General features: G+C 41.3%; 1 protein-coding gene across 8 annotated transcripts in view; it reads right to left on the bottom strand.

Moving 5' to 3' along the window:
* The window catches only part of CACNB2 (calcium voltage-gated channel auxiliary subunit beta 2), a 358,339-nt gene that overhangs the window by 50,304 nt on the left and 290,284 nt on the right, over nt 1-17,751 (bottom strand). For all 8 annotated transcript variants that reach the window (XM_075587515.1, XM_075587519.1, XM_075587521.1 and 5 more), the window contains 3 exons: nt 1,956-2,078; nt 1,015-1,151; nt 410-486 (listed from right to left, as the gene is read on the bottom strand). In XM_075587515.1, coding sequence (XP_075443630.1) covers nt 410-486; nt 1,015-1,151; nt 1,956-2,078 — 337 coding nt within the window. The remainder of the gene's footprint in view (nt 1-409; nt 487-1,014; nt 1,152-1,955; nt 2,079-17,751) is intronic.

Genomic DNA, 17,751 nt, shown 5'->3' with positions numbered 1-17,751 from the left:
AAAGGTTTGGAAATTGAAAAAAGAAGAGTGTTGGAGGAAGACAGCAGATATTTATCAACCCTTTGTCCAAATGCCACTTAAATATGCTATAATAGCTTTCTCTTAATGGTGTGTCCATAGGATATTCAAATCCTATACAAGATGACAACGTAAGGTGGATGATTTTCCGCACATTTATCTTCGGAACCCAGTAAGGACCAGGGATGAGATAACATTACACCTAATGGCTACTACTTATGTTCACAGCGGAACCAATAAGTAGATTAGGTGGAATGTGTGATTTATTTAAATGCAATACGCAGGTATTATTAACACATCAATGATGCTTCCTCAGATAATAACAAAACAGTTCATTTACTTTTGTAAACAGGATTGAGAAGAAAAAATACATATTATTTTCTTTGCTTACCAGATGTTGGCGGCGTTGATCTTCTAGAGCTAGGTACCACATCCCCCAAACTGGTAGAGGAGTTTCCTCCGGATTTACTGATAGATGTAAACAGATAAACACTCTAATATTAAGTGTACTTTCATTACAAATGGGGCATTTGTTTATCTATTGCAAAAACTAAAATCACCACATTATCATTTTGACAGACAAAAATCTAATTCTAGTTTACCAACTAGAAACTATTAAGAAATGGCAAAGCTTGTGTCTTTGTGCTATGCAATAATATAATCAATCACTCCCCATTCATTAAATCCCTCTTATAAGAACTACAGGACTTTAACATCCCCATTACATTTGTTGCAGCCAGGAAGTATTGATAAGTAGACCAATCAATCCCTTTAGTGTTAAATGGCACTGCTCTCCAGAAGCACTAAAGCCGCGATTATAGTGCACACGACACAAACAAAGTGCAGCAGCTCTATCAGGCCGGCCATAGTGCCGATGAAGAGCGACCACGCTGCAGAATTGAGCCGACAAAATTTTTGTTTTTTTGCGCTAAAGCTTCAAATGGTTGTGAGAAAAGTCAAAGCACAAAACATGAGAAAATGCATGTTTGTTTTTACCTTGTGTAGAACTTTCCCTGTTTTGTCTTTTGTTCGTGCTGTAACCTCATGTTTTCCAGTTTGACTGGACTAGGGATGAATCCTATTTCACAGCCTTCTTTTACCAGCCGGCCTATCCACCAGTCATTGTTAAATTTCTAAACAAAAAAAATGCTAATCAATTATATGCTAAAGTAAAACAGAGATAAAATTAATTTCAGTTCTTTGTAGGCATGTTATGTTTTCACTACGACCATTATTACTAGTATGCTGTAGAATTCGACTTTACTACAGTGTTGGGTGTCATACAGATTAAACCCTTAAAAAGTGGGGAATATGAAATGTTGTTTTATTTTATATAAAAAAATGATAAAAATCAATAATAGTGGGTGTAAAAAAGTTGTCTCTACAATGGATGTTAAATAAAGCTCACTGGAGTTACCCGATGTTATGCAATGGCAGAAACAGGAAAAACACTCGGCAGATCTATTTACTGATAACTATTATTGTAACACAGCCACATGAAGACTAACTGTTTCCTCAATATAAGAAAGTTGTAAAAGAAAGAATTTCTCATTTGTTTATGAATGTACTTCCGTCTGTCTGTAAGACAGATCTTCCAATCAGTCAGATCCATAAAACATAACTAAAGTAAAGCCTGCGCTTTATAGTAATACAGTTAAAGATTTTAGGAATTTACGGGGTTGTGTCAAAATGGGCAAAAAAATTGATTTGAGCAGATTTACCAGTACAAATATAAAAATACTGATTTTTATTAAAATCTTTTGCTTTTTTTACACTGCTTTTGAACCTCTTTTGCTTTTTCACAGATTAAGAGGCACACATCAGACAAGAACAACACTAACACCAAAGGTACACAAATAAATGTAATTACAGTACAGTGGATGCTAAACATGAAACGGTTACGGAGAATGAGACTGGATCACATATTACTTTCTTACTTCTTTGACATGCAAAAAATCTTTAGCCTCAAATGAAATGGCCATGCCTGGAACAGGGACCTCATCATCATGAGCTGCGCTGTAGCCGACATTTGTCCGAACAGCAAATGCAACAGGTTTGGCCTACAAATAAAAGTAAAGACACATTTTTAATATGTTGATATATTTTCATATGGTAAATATAAACTTTGTCTGCCTAGAGAGTTACACAGATCTCATTTACAGAATTACTGACAGATAACCGTATGAATACTGTACTGAAGTAATATGCAAGAAACAAAAAGAGCTCAAAAGTAAAGCATATTTGTAGTCACTGCTAATTTGCTAGCAAATTACAGACATATTTTACCTTTATCAATATAGTATATATCCAGGGTTGCCACCACTCCGGGTTTGACCCGGAGATTACAGGTATCGGCTGGGATGTTTGGTGCGGGACCTCGGCTATTACCTTCTCCGGCATCATCCGGCAGCATCTCCCCTATATGGTCCCATCATCAATATGCCTCCTCGATGTGAAATGGCATTGCAATGCCATGACAAGGCGCCCAGCGGTGCCACGTTGTCATGGCAACGCCAAGCAGCAGGGTGTCCCGTTGTCATGGCAATGTGACACCGCAACGTCACGTTGTCATGGCAATGCAACACCACAATCTTGACTGGACCATGCAGGGGGAGATGCGCCGGATGATACTGCCGCCAGAGAAGGTAATAGAGTTAAATATATAAATAAAAACCTGTTAAAAAAGAAAAAAGTCTCCGGGTTATTATTCATCAGAGGGTGGCTGCCCAGGATATATCTAATAAAAAAAATCTCTCAGATGTGTGAGCATTTGCATTCAATTGTACCCTTGAACTATTTCTCATGACATATAGCACAACATTCATTCTCAAATCGAGCAATTGTTGCCACATTTTTGTAACTGGAGACTTTGTTGTGAATACAAAATCTAGCTTAATATAGCTGCCATACAATGGCCTAAGCAGCAACACGTACAGCAGATTATTTTAGAAAGGGGGCTGGGATAATTAGTCCTAATCAACCATGCTGTTTCCGTTCCCAGCAACCATCAAGTTGCTATGAAATGAATCGTTAACAATATGGATGCAGGATCAATCTTGGCAACACACAACAAATTCATCACCAATAGAAAGGAGATGATGTGGTGGCTTTCTATTGGTGAACCCAGCAGCCATATATGTAGTTAATTGCAAAAAAAAAATAGTGGGGAAAAAAATGAAAAGTATATCCTTGGAGCTCTGAGTGACCCCCCAGGACTTTTAATTGGACAGGATTGTGGCTCTAAACATTTGCAAGTACGAATTTATCCTTTTTCATCTAAAAACTCTCCCCCACAACAAACAAATTGTATTGCCATCTGATTCTTTAATGTATCTGTGATCATAGATCTCTGCCTTCCTAATATCCATCAGACTACATCATCAGCTGTCCACCCTACAACAAACTGGTAAATGATGCCATAAGTAGCCACTCGGTGCATCACATGCTGCTGGCGATTCTGCCTCTCTCTGACAAACGCGACAGTAACATTTTCACGTACAGTAATTAAGCCCTAGTCTCCTTCAGATTCCAATCAACTCGCAATATTATGAAAAAGTTCTTATTTGAATTACAAACCTCTTTACTTGCTGCTATTACCATAAGAACGAAGGCAGCGAGGGGGAGTTACTGTCAGAATGAGACTCAGTCCTTTGCTAATGCTATTTACATGCTCTCCTTTGTCCCTCTACCTTCATCCACTGTCACCGTACTTGTCCTGAAATCAAATCCTAGCCGCCTTTATTTAGCCGCACTCCATTGACCATAATCCTGCAGTCATGTCCTTTTTCATCTTTTGCTATATGGCAACAAATAAGTCAGGGCTGTGCGTTGGGCCTTTATCAGGTTTTATACCACAAACCTCATAGACCCTATCTACTTCAGTGTATCTCAAGCAGGGAACTCAAGTAAAGAATTACTAGGAATATATAAAACATAGGATACTCACAACCACCCCCCTACTGTAATTATTATAGCTTATAGCCTATTTGTAGGTAACAGGCAGCCCAGGGGCCGCATGAGGCCCTCTGAGGCTTCACCTGCGACTCCCAACCTCTCATGTTGTCCTTTCTCCCCAGTACAGAGGGAGTGGGGATATTGCTGCCGTGGATAACAGCTCCTCCTCGCTTCCTGAGCTGCCTAATTATTATCGTTTATTTGTAAAGTACCAACATATTCCGCAGCGCAGTACAATGGGGGTACAGAGATTTGATAATTACATAGTTACATATAAATAAGGTCAAACATGCACAAACAGATACAAAGAAGTAATGAGTCCCTGCTCGTGAAATCTTACAATCTAGAGGGAATAAGGGGCAATGTTGAAACAAAGGGTAAAGTGGTGGCTCATTGTATCATGGAGTATACATAAGGTTAGAGTATGGTCTAGGCAGCTGAACCCATTAAGGTTTGAGGATGGGGGTTTGTCTAGCCACACAGCTGGTCCCAATGGGGATGAAGGGGGGAGTTGGATGATTGAGGCAAGACAGATACTGTATGCTTCTGGTGAGAGAATTTTAACATTTCTGAAAGCTACGGGAGTCTGATGGTACATAGTAGGGAATTCCAAAGAGGGGAGACAGCACAGGAGAAGTCTTGTAGGTTTCTGGTACCTTTTAACACCTCAAGTTATAAAATCGCATACTGCACAGGGGAGAGGGATAGGCTTCAATCACAGATCACATTATATGATGCACTGTTTTAAAATAAAAACCCCTTTGTGCTTTATCCATTGTAACACCGCCAGAAGAAGAGATCAGTGTATCTCGAAAGCTCGCACAAATAAAAAATGATTATTAAGCTTGGCTAACACGGTACAGATACAGACATATATATATGTGTGTGTATGTGCGTATGTGCGTGTGTGCGTGTGTGTGTGTGTGTGTGCGTATGTGCGTATGTGTGTGTGTGTGTGTGTGTGTGTGTGTGTGATGTGCGGCCTTGTGCAGTAAAATATACCCCTACCACTACACCATTCTTCCTCCCTATCGTAGTTAAACAATTCTCCCTTTTGGAAAATTACTTCTTAATGACATAACTTAAAACTAGGGCAGAAAAAAGTATTACATTGAAACAGCAGAACAACATTGCTCAAGTTAGACCACCAATAGTCTAATCCATCTATTATTAATGCAAATGTTGTCTCTAGCTGGAAGTATTCCAAGTTTGGAAGATTAATTGTAATAGTATTTGTCAAAGATTGACTGCAGCATTATTATAGAAAGCATTTTCCAAGTAACATGTTAAACAACTTTCAGTAATCAACATAATAAAACATGCTTAGAACAAATTTATTCTAGTTTTGGGAAAAGCTCTAGGAAAGTGAGGGAGGTTTTCTTGACAAACAAAAGTCTTACACATGGACTATTACTAAATCAATATCTCTCACAATGTACAAAGTAAAGAAAATAGTTAACATTTTAAAATCAATGACTAACAGTTTTTGTATTTCACAATATTACTGGAATACAATAGGTACAGCCTTGACCCATTTAAAAAAGGAACCTTTCGTAACATGCAGTTTAAAAACATGATCAGCCATACCAAATTAGGGCATGCTGAGCTCTCAGAAGGCATGATAGTGGTGAAGTGAGGAATCTGCTATTGATGATCACACTGCCCCTGCAAACATACGGAGATTGAACACCAGGTAACTTCAGTATAGGGCAGAGCAGGGGTGCGCAAACTGGGGGGCGTGAGATTTTTTCGGGGGGGGGGGGGGGGGCAGTAACTGAGGCCCTGCGCTTTTCCCCAAAGCATTAAATGCCGGGGAGCGCGTGAGGTCTCTGTAACTTACTCACCTTGGCTTTGGGCGACACATCCCCATGGCAACGTGGCGTCATTCACATGACGTCATGACGCCGGTTCCTAGGTAAGGTGGGGGGGGGGGGCGCAAGCACTGGGGCTGAGCAGGGAGGTAGGTGCAGCGCAGGAAGTTTGCGCGCCCCTTGGGTAGAGAACATGCAAAGCCTGTTTACTATTACAAATCTGCTGTACAACTATTATTTCAGGGAAACTACATCTAAACAATACTGTACTGTAGGTCTGCTCGATTAAATTATTTTTTCTTCACTTTATAAGAAGCCATTAGAGTAGACTATATAATCTTTATATCATTCTTACTATAAAAATAAGTACAATTGCTAACATAATGAGCATTGTTCATAGCATTCACATTTATTCTTATATAAGAATGAAAGCAAGAAGAAATTAGTAACAGTTTTGGAGATTGTTAAAGCAACGCTCACACTCATTTTAAAGCACGTCGGGATGCTTTCTGCGGACGGTTACGGTTTAGGAAAAAGTCCTCATGTCGGAGTTATATCCTGAATAAAGGGCCACTATACAGTAGACTGAATTCCAGGAAAAATTGCTAAAGAAATTGTGCAATGCTCAGTGTGAGCAAGTATATGCACTAAAGATAATTAGAATCCTTTAGCTAGAGTACCCTTAGGGTATCAAAACTCCAGGAAAAGGCAGAACATAGCTGTACATTTTGAACCTTCATTGAAAATGAGAAAAGTGAGAATTCCTTTAATGTGCTGCGTTCACATTGAACGCACAAGTTGTGTCTAGTAAATAATGTATATTAAAAAAAAATTATTGGGTGCCCAATGGAAAAGAAAACAAAATGGCAGAGACATAAAATGAGGCCTAAGAATACACATTAATTGCTGATGAGAAAAATTAGATAAAAGAAAGAAAACAAGAAGATATATATATATATATATAGATATATATATATCTATATATATATATAGATATATATATCTATATATATATATATATATAGATATAGATATATATACGGTATGCTAAAGAAGGGCACAGCCGGTTATGTAATATAAAAACCTATCAGAACCTTACATTGGAAGGAAAAAAACAAACTTAATGTGGTGTAGCAGGGTGTCCTCCCTTGCCTCCTCCCTGACAGTGGTCCCGTCGTGTGGAAGGGTTTAGTGAGCTGTGGCGGCCATGTTGTGTTTGGCACAGCCACGTACATAGGGACTCTGTGTAAGGCAGCGGCCATCCGAGGTTGGCGCTACAGAAAGAAGCGGTCTTGTCGTTCAGGATTTCCTCCGTGGACTGGAGGCGGCACGCTCAGTCCTGACGGAGCCGGCGAAGGGAGAGGTAATGTCCGGGGAGCTAGTCAAGCCCCCCTGGACTAGGCCAGACCCATTCCCCATAGGCCCCAGATAGTATCCCTTACATGGTAGTGGATGTATTGTAGGGCCGGCCAATAGTAAGGGAATAAAGAGTACAAGAAAAAAAGCAAAGTATCATTTAATACTACACAACTGATGTATTTAAAAAAAACACAAGATTTTGAATGTAAGTTTAATACTGTACATTAAAACATAGTAAAAATGGCATCAAGTGTGGGGGAGGGTAAAGGGAAAAAAATTAATAAGTATTATCTAATACTGCCTAACTGATTTATTCAAAAGGATTTTGAATGTATTTGTGCTTTAGCATTTTTAGAACCGACACCCCAAATGTATTTAGAAACAAAAGCAGAACACCAGGCCAGCTCTAAAGAACGCTATACTGGATGTCCCAGTTTCCTCCTTTCAAGCTGCAGTACAATTGTCATGTTTTACATGAGTGGTCACCCGTTGTGACTGTTATTTATGTTACTCAAGAGGATTAACTGCCAAGAAAGCTATATTTTATAGTTTGCACCAACTTTCAAGCTTTCCAGGTAGACTCTCAAGGAGAGGCTCAGTTGCCTCATTGGCACTTGGGTTACTGGAAAGACGACCACTTACCCCATCCACATTGAGGTACTTCAAGGTCAACCACCTAGATCCTATCCAACTTGGTAATCTAAAGGACCGATGCACAACTATAAAAATGTCCCTCCCCCAAAATGCCAATGATGTACACAAAATAGTCCATTCAAACGCAACACCAAAACAAACCCTACTGCCTAAGCCAGAAATCCTGAGCCATCCCTGTCCCTTGGACTACCAAGCCATTGATTCTCTTTTGCATGTAGAATTATCATCAGCGGAAATTGAAGACGTTTTCAAAGGCATATACAGTACATGAAACTTTAGAATGGACATTGAGGCTGTAGGGGGAGGTATTGCTCATAAACCACATCTCGCAGTTTAACCATATTTTGGGATCTTTTTCATTTTGGCTATTGAAATACTTGTAATATGCACACTTAATTTTGTGTAATTTTGTCATTCGCATACTAAGTATTCACATACTAAGTATTCACATACTATTAAAAAAAGAAAGCGAGATAAGAATCGTCAGCCACTATGAATACTTTTTTTTAAGCCTCAATCGCCTACTTTTAACCTCGTAAACATGCTACTGTCATTAGTTCAATTTGGTGAGCCTGTGCCCTCGAGGTAAATTTCCTAGCCCTGATCATTAGAAATCGTGTCATATCTGATGATTCCATCTGATCTTATCGGTCTAATAAAATATATATATATATATTTATCCTCAGGTAGTCACTCATTTCTTCCAGCTAAGTTTTTAGAAGGTCATCCACACAATTGGAAATACAGAGAAGCCGATAAAATACTGTAATTAAAAAAAGTATTCATTTTTGAAAGCAATTAATTAAGTGTTAAAAAAATATATTAATATTACTATTAAGTGCAAAGAGTATACATTGCTAAAACTTGGTAATTGTACCTTATAATTCAGGAAAGAACATTTTGTACTAATTGGGGATATCATTCAAAATCAAAGACATCATGCTTTCATGTGAAAAGGATTATTCCTCAGAGCAATAAGCACATTCATGAGTCATCCTAGATATAAAAGTTTTCCTTACCGATTTCTTCATTTTTTTTTTATTTAAAGGTTGAATCCTATGAGTGTCAGAATAACAAAACATTTGCCAGTCAAGGAGACCCACAGAATATAAGTGGTTGCGTGATTTCTAAACAAGTTCAACGTTTCATTGTATCCCCTTTTTACGCATTTATTTGCTTGTCAAATAAAAAAAAACTTTAGAGTTAAAAAATGTACATGTTATTTTTCTTGTTTAATAATTTTTTTATTACACATTTGTAATCATGTTTTATATACTGAACATCTTAAAATGAGAAGTGTGCGTTCAAACATAAGCAGAGTTAGAAGCATTATTTATTAATAGTAGCTGTCCGACTTTAATCAAGCTGAGCACTCTACTAGTCGGTTATAGTATTTCAGACTAAATTATGCTGTGGCAGGATCAGATCTATCATTTCCTGGTAGCAATTGGATATTGGTTAGAAGACACAATTCTCCTATAACATAAATAAAGAAACAAACCTGGAGTTTAAGTATAAAATACTGTATGTGTGCATATTGTGAAGGCAGGGTATCCAACATAAGATTATGCATTATGGTTGCTGATTAAAGCTAGCAAATTACCTTCAAATAACATATGAATAAAGGCAAATAGAGCTCTAGGTTCCTAAAGATCATCAACATAGCTGCTGAATGCTGCTACTCTACCAATACTACCAGCCACAAATCTACTTTAATCACATCTACTGGAAATTCACTACGCGTAAGAGATGCATTCGAATGAAATGGGTGAATTTCTAAATTAATAAAAATAGGACCACATTTCCACATTGACATATACTGTAACTAATTGCTTGTGGGATAAGCTATGATGATCACGTTTCAAAAGTGAGAAGTGATACCCCACTGGAGTGCAGTATCTCCCTTCTTCATGGTGTGTTATTGTGTCTCTTCGTAGGTTAATTCTGCTTTGAAGTTTTTGGCTGGTTTCATCAATGTAGCATCCGTGGTCACATTTGCTGCATCAAATCATATATACCACATTCCTGGATGTGCAGCAGAAGGATCCTTTAACATTGAATGTTCTATGTTTGTGGCTGGCTGTGGGATCTCAGCATATATGTTTGCAGCGTGTGATGTTGCATGCTCCTGTGCCATTCTCGGCATCCTTCGGTTCATTATTACGTTTTCTGTGGATTCATTTCTATCTGAGGTTTGCGGTTGTCGGAATGCAAGGATGGGAGGTTTGGAGAACATTTATTTTCATGTGTCATCTTCTGTCAGCATAGGTTGCAGATCTTTGACTATATTTTGCATTCCCTCTAGGGCCAGGTTGAATGTGGCCACCAGTGAGATGCACGTGATTGTTTGTTTATTTCTTTTTGTATGGGAGCAGGTGTTCTCATGGGGCTTTTAGTGCAGATGTGATTGTTGTGGCAATAGTCTTTGGCTTGTATCCCTTCAGTATGTACAGTATGATTCAGTCAGGGTTGTGAGGTGTCTGTTCAGGTCTTTAATGTCAGAGCATATTCAGTGATATTTTATAGCTTGGCTGTGTATGATATATATTTATCATAACCTATTGTGAGTACAGTTTGTCAAAGTTACAGCTTTTACATACTTTAGTACTAATACATTTTTGTCTTCCAGGTATGCTCTAGACTTAAATAGCACTTACGTCATACACTGTGGAAAGATTATTCATCTCATGTATTTCAAAGAGAGAAACACTGTTGGACTGAAACTTGTGATCTTGCTTAGCTCTCTGGCTTTTGCCTTAAATTAAACGTATGCTCCCTATGTCACTAATATTACGATAAAAATAACAAAGGGAAAAAATACAAAAGACTAAAGTGTCAAGGGCATCGATGATGTATGCCACTTTTAAAAAGGTTATTATTTTTGTACTGTCTTGTCAGGAAAGACATATGTAATACTATTTTCAGGCAAATCACATACATTTAGAACAGTATAACACGGTTTTTAATGGCTTTGTCTGTACGGTAAGCTCTAAAGAGATATTGTTGAGAGAAACCAAGAGAGGTTCAGCAATTAATTTGTACCACATTGGTTTGAGTTACAAGAATACTTTGTACACCAAAAAACTTCTATTATAGTTTATTACAGCGGTGCGCAAACGCCCTGCGCTGCACCCCCCTTACTTGCTCTGCTCCTCCGTCGTGCCCCACTCACCTCTAATGTTGCGTCAAATGACGCTGCGGTGTCATGTGACGTCACGTCGCGTGACCCGCGGCGTCATTTGACGCGACGTCTCCATGGCAACGGGCGTCATTTGCCGCCGCGTTGTCATAGAGACGCGTGACTGAAGCCGGGTAAGTAAGTTTACAGAGGCCTCGCGCTCTCAGCGCGGGACCTCTGTAAACGCCGCGCCCCGCCAGGAAAGTCTCATGCTCCCCGTTTGTGCACCGCTGGTTTAGCACAACTATGAGTACATGTTTAAGTGTCATATAAATGGATTATCAGATAGCGGACTGGCCTGGCACTGGTCAGCTTATGCTGAGTTACTAATATGGAATTGTTGAACTAGTCTTAAGAGTTGTTGAGACTGATATAGCATAGAAAACAGCAAATTCATAGTTTTTCTACAGCTATACATGTACTCTACAGTGTGATGCTAAAAGAAGTCCCTCTAAGAGATCTTGTCATTTTATATCAGTGTTAACTATAGTGGATATTTGAAAACTCAACCCCCAGTATACGATTATCAATTCTTTGGTTTACATTTCATTATTCACAACTGTCTAGATGAAAAGGCCATATCATGGATGCTTCTGGTCTTCTCCCTTGGCAAGAGGGGAAGCTACTGGGTCTCTCCCCAATTGGTATTTAAATCCCACATAACAGACACTATTCCCTAAAAGAAGATTTATACATTAAAAAAATTGAGGTCTGCAATTGATGTACTATAAACCAGTCAAATTTTGAAGCTTGTGTTCCATGTACTTGCCCATCCTGGTGCAATGGCGAGGTTTGTGTTATCATACCATGCCCATCCCATGGAGATAATGCGTTTTGCACCATGCCATGGCCATGCCAAAGGACATGGCCATGAGAAACCCAGCAGGACACTCACCGTTTGATGTCGGAGAGGAGATTCCGGCCTTCCCTCAAGCCAGCACCAACAAGCTACAATTAGAGAAATACTAAAGATAGATGGAAGGATTGCGGTAAGAATTGACTTTTACTTCGTTCTTCTAGGTGATCATTTTTTATTTTTGTTACATTGTCACCAAAAGAAAGCGCCTATGTCATTGAGTTTTCTTTTGAGTACCGCAGTGAAGCTAATCCCTGTAATTATTGTTCACCAGGTAAATAATTCTTATCTAGGAGCGTTAAATGTAAAATTTCTTAGACACAGGCTTGTTCCCAGAGATGTGAGTATTGGGGTTCACTGGATTCAATAATTAAAAATATATATTTATTAGCACAAAGCTGCTTTAGCCATCAATGCGGTCCTGTAGTGATGTGCATGTGCAATGAGCACCCTTTAAGACAGGGCTGCACAACATACGGCCCACCTGGCCTCTCTGTGCGGCCCGCGATGACTCGGGCCGGGCGCCAGTTAATTAAATAAATAATGGAGAAAAAAAAAGTTTAAAATTTTTTTTTTTTTTAAATGGCGGCAATTCAAAAAAACGGGCTGGGCGGGGTGAAAAATGGGCTGGGGGGGGTGAAAAACGGCCTGGGGGGGGTGAAAAACGGCCTGGGGGGGGTGAAAAACGGCCTGGGGGGGTGAAAAACGGGCTGGGGGGGGTAGGCTGCTGACATGTGAGGGGGGGGGTAGGCTGCTGACATGTGAGGGGGGGGTAGGCTGCTGACATGTGAGGGGGGGTGGGCTGCTGACATGTGAGGGGGGGGTGGGCTGCTGACATGTGAGGGGGGGGGGGTAGGCTGCTGACATGTGAGGGGGGGTGGGCTGCTGACATGTGAGGGGGGGTGGGCTGCTGACATGTGAGGGGGGGTGGGCTGCTGACATGTGAGGGGGGGTGGGCTGCTGACATGTGAGGGGGGGGTGGGCTGCTGACATGTGAGGGGGGGTGGGCTGCTGACATGTGAGGGGGGGTGGGCTGCTGACATGTGAGGGGGGGTGGGCTGCTGACATGTTGGGGGGGTGGGCTGCTGACATGTGAGGGGGGTGGGCTGCTGACATGTGAGGGGGGGTGGGCTGCTGACGTGAGGGGTGGGCTGCTGGCATGTGGGGGGGGGGTGGGCTGCTGGCATGTGAGGGGGGGGTGGGCTGCTGGCATGAGAGGGGGGGGGGGCTGCTGGCATGTGAGGGGGGTGGGCTGCTGGCATGTGAGGGGGGGGTGGGCTGCTGACATGTGAGGGGGGGTGGGCTGCTGACATGTGAGGGGGGGTGGGCTGCTCTCATGTGAGGGGCGGGGGGCTGCTGACAGGTGAGGTGCAGGGAGGGGAAGTGATGTGAGGTGCAGGGGGGAGAGTGATGTGAGTTGCAGGGGGGGAGAGAGTGTCATATTGAGGGGAGGGGGAAAGAGTGTCATATTGAGAGGAGGGGGAGAGAGTGTCATTTAGGGGAAGGGGAGAGTGTCATATTGAGGAGAGGGAGAGAGAGTGTGTCATATTGAGGGGAGGGGGAGAGTGTGTCATAATGAGGGGAGGGGGAGAGTGTCATATTGAGGGGAGGGGGAGAGTGTGTCATATTGAGGGGAGGGGGAGAGTGTGTCATAATGAGGGGAGGGCGAGAGTGTCATATTGAGGGGAGGGGGAGAGTGTGTCATATTGAGGGGAGGGGGAGAGTGTGTCATATTGAGGGGAGGGGGAGAGTGTGTCATATTGAGGGGAGGGGGAGAGTGTCATATTGAGGGGAGGGGGAGAGTGTGTCATATTGAGGAGAGAGTGTCATATTGAGGGGAGGGGAAGAGAGTGTCATTTAGGGGAGTGTCATATTGAGGGGAGGGGGAGAGTGTCATATTGAGGGGAGGGAGAGTGTCATATTGAGAGGAGGGAAAGAGGGTGTGATTTAGAGGAGGGGGAGAGAGTGTCATATTGAGGGGAGGGGGAGAGTGTCATATTGAGGGGACGGGGAGAGTGTGTCATATTGAGGGGAGGGGGAGAGTGTCATATTGAGGGGAGGGGGAGAGAGTGTCATATTGAGAGTAGGGGGAGAGGGTGTGATTTAGGGGAGGGGGAGAGAGTGTTATATTGAGGGAAGAGAGACATGGGGGGGGATGCTGACTTGGGGGGGGGGGGCTGCTGACATGGAATGGGCTGGGGGGATGTGGAGGGGGTATTGTGTGTTTGATGTGGAGGGGGGTATTGTGTGTTTGATGTGGAGAGGGGTATTGTGTGTTTGATGTGGGGGGGGGGGTATTGTGTGTTTGATGTGGAGGGGGTATTGTGTGGGTGTGGGTGAGGGGGAGAGATGGGGGTATGAGAGATAGATGGGGAGTATTGTAAAGGTTGATAGTGAGGGGTTCTGGGGGAGATATGAGGATGATGATGATGAGAGGTGCTGGAGGAGAGATGATGATGATGTTGATGATGATTTAACCCGTGCGGCCCAAATTTTTTTTCCTTGGAGCAGTTCGGCCCTTCTCACTTTACGAGTTGGGCAGGCCTGCTTTAAGAGATAAGGAAACTGTTAATATCAGACTGCGTGGACTGAAAAAAAGTTTGGTTGTCTAGCAAAATGTATGAGAGAAAAGACAACCTGCACAGATTGAAAAACAAAAAAAGGGTTACTTTGTTCTTTGTACAAAGACAAAAAGTATGGACACATGACAAAGAGCTGTCTCAAACTTTCAACTTAGAAACAGGTATATCAAAATGTGCCCATTTATATAGGGATAGTTACATAGTAGATGAGGTTGAAAAAAGACATACATCTGTCAAGTTCAGTTGGTCGGTATGGCTGAGAATAGAAAATAAGACAGTGATATGAAAAAAACACGTGCTTTATGCATCAAAACTGAAACCACACTTAAGGATTGGCAAGATAAACTCTATGAAAATGAACTTCTTGCAAAGGATACTTTATCTTTCCACATCCTGCCAATTCAAGTCCCCACAAAGGTTATTCAGAGCCTCCAATAACAAAATGTATCCGGGCAAAAAGAAAAGCTCGAACTTGTAATATATTCCTTTGCAAACCTTCAAATACAGAAGGCCTAGGTTTACCATGCCTGTCTGCTTACCATAGAGCAAAGCAATTGGCCAGGTGATCTCCTGGCATGCTGACCCGAAGCTTAAGAGATTGGTAGAAATTGAAACTGCTTTTGTAGCCCCACGCGACAATGTTGTGGCAAACTAAAATAATCAAGGACAAAACCAAGAATATTTTCCATACAATTAATCACTCCCTCAAATTGTGGGAACTTGACCAAGTTCAATATCACCTCACCAGAGAGAACACACACACACACACACACACACATATTTTTCTCTCTCTGGTGAGGTGATATTGCACTTGGTCTATATATATATATATATATATATATATATATATATATATATAACCGCACACACATACAGTATATACATACACACAACACACACACACATACATATATTATATATATAATATGTGTTTTCTCTGGTGAGGTGATATTGAACTTGGTCAATATATATATATATATATCTTTAAAAAATATATATATATACAGTAGTGCAGAATAAATGAGTTAAATTCTTCAGTATAAGGTGATACCTTTTTTATTTGGACTAACAATTTATGTCATAGGACAAGCTTTCGAGAGTTTTCCTCTCTTCCTCAGGTCTGCAATACTGATTAACAAAGGTTTCTATGACTTAGACAGGGATTTAAAAAAAAAAAAAAAATGTAGAACAGAGAGATGTATATGAGGTGGAGTGGGGGAGGAACTGGAAGGGTGTTAAAACAGAGATACAGAATGTGAGAATTGGGGATGGGGGGCTGTACATTCACAGCAGCACAGAGAGGGAAGATGATGCTGGGGGGGGGGGGTGTAGGGGGTAAGGTGTAGGATGGCACAATGGCAGGGAGGACCATTACAACAAATTATGATAGTGTGTGAGAAACCCCATGTCTGGATTAAGTCCACTTGTTTTGGTGTCAGAGTCTTATCATTCTGAGCTCAAATGATAAGACTCTTTGACATCAAAACAAGCTCTGCAAGCATTTCCGTCCCCCATTCCCCACAGAAAATGTCACGCCTCCCAGTTTGCACACTCTGCTTTAACTGAATAAACAAAAGCCTAGCTCCCACTGGAGCTCTAAGGCTGGGTGGGGCCATAGAGGGGTGAGGAGTTCCGAGCCGCGCTGACGCTGAGGCTCGCCTGCTGAAATCTGCGCGATTCCATGGACTTGCAGGAAGCCAGCGTGCACGAAGGGAGACGGAGGTGAGGTGGTTGGAGGCGGGGCAGTGATGTCGCTGGGCCAATCGCCCGCGACACACTGACGTCAACATCACAGCGCCGACGTCACGGCACCGTGACGTTGACGCTGCTTCGGGCTGATTGGATGTTTTCAGCCGACAGCGCGCTGAAAAACAGCTTGGCTGTCGGCTGAAAATTCCAAAGCCTCAGCACGCCTGCGGACGCTCGCGTGAGCCCCCTCTCAAGGCATCCTCATTGAGGATGCAGGGGCTCAGCGCGGAGCGTCCGCACGGCTCAGCGCGGCCTCTCCTTCTATGGACTCGGCCTAACATAGACGGGCTGATGTTTACTAGATACTAGTGTAACCGACTTAACACACCAATATTGGAGCCTTTCAGTATGTGATGAGCAAGCAAATTATTGGAGATAAGGAAATCGCTGATGTATTAAATACATTCTTTGAATCTACTTTTATCATAAAGGAGACAATTGCAAAAATATTGCTACAGTAGGAAGTCCCAATCACTATATTAAAGAACAATTGTTTAACTGAGGAAGAAGATCATAGGCGGCTTGTTAAAATTAAAGTAAATAAGGCACCTGGCATGAAGGCATACATACATGGGTTCTTAAGGAGTTAAGTTCAGTAATAGCCAAACCATTATATTTCATATTCAAGGACTCCATTTCCACAGGCTCAGTACCACAAGATTGGTATAAAGCAGACGTGGCACCTATATTAAAAAGGGAGATAGATCACAACTGGAGAATTACAGACCTGTAAGCCTGACTTCAATAGTGGGGAAACTACTTGAAGGTTTAGTACGGGATAATATTCAGGAATACCTAATGGAAAACAAATTTACTAGTAATAGTCAGCATGGATTTATGAAGGATCGGTCGTACCAAACTAATTTTATTCGTTTCTTGAGTAGGTAAGTAGGAAATTAGACCAGGGTAATGCACTTGATGTGATTGACAAAGGCTTTTGATATGGTGCCACACAACATGTTAAGAGTAAAAAATAAATGAAATTGGTCTTGGTAAAAATATATGCACCTTGACTAAAAACCAGCTGAAGGATAGACAGCAGAGCGTTGCCATAAATGGAACTTATAATGTATTAATCTGTGCTCCTTTAGGGTACAGATAAATACAGTGATAGCCAATGCATTTTTTTTGGCAAATGCGTGTTTTCTATTGACTGTTATATTTTATATTTATGTTTATTTATTCAATTGTTTGTAATTTGTATGGTTTGTTTTTATTTCATGTTCTGATTATTTTGCATTTTATTTAATTTTCTTTTGTTGGCTACTGTTTTTAATTGATCTGTTGCCTAGTGGTTTTACTAATTAATTGCTTTGTTGGCTAGTGTTTTAAATTCATTAGGGAGAAGGAGTGGCTCAGTGAGTAAAGACACTGACTGGTTCAATTCCTGGTGTCGGCTCCTTGTGACCTTGAGCAAGTCACTTTATCTCCCTGTGCCTCAGGTACCAAAAAATAGATTGTAAGCTCCATGGGACAGGGATCTGTGCCTGCAAAATGTCTCTGTAAAGCGCTACGTAAAACTAGTAGCGCTATACAAGAACATATTATTATTAAATTGTTTTGTTGACTAGTGCTTTAGTTTATTTAATT

Source organism: Ascaphus truei, chromosome 2, assembly GCF_040206685.1.
Source record: "Ascaphus truei isolate aAscTru1 chromosome 2, aAscTru1.hap1, whole genome shotgun sequence".
NCBI lineage: Eukaryota > Metazoa > Chordata > Amphibia > Anura > Ascaphidae > Ascaphus > Ascaphus truei.
The sequence above is the reverse complement of the archived record's forward strand: the minus strand, read 5'-3'. Positions and strand labels throughout refer to the sequence as shown.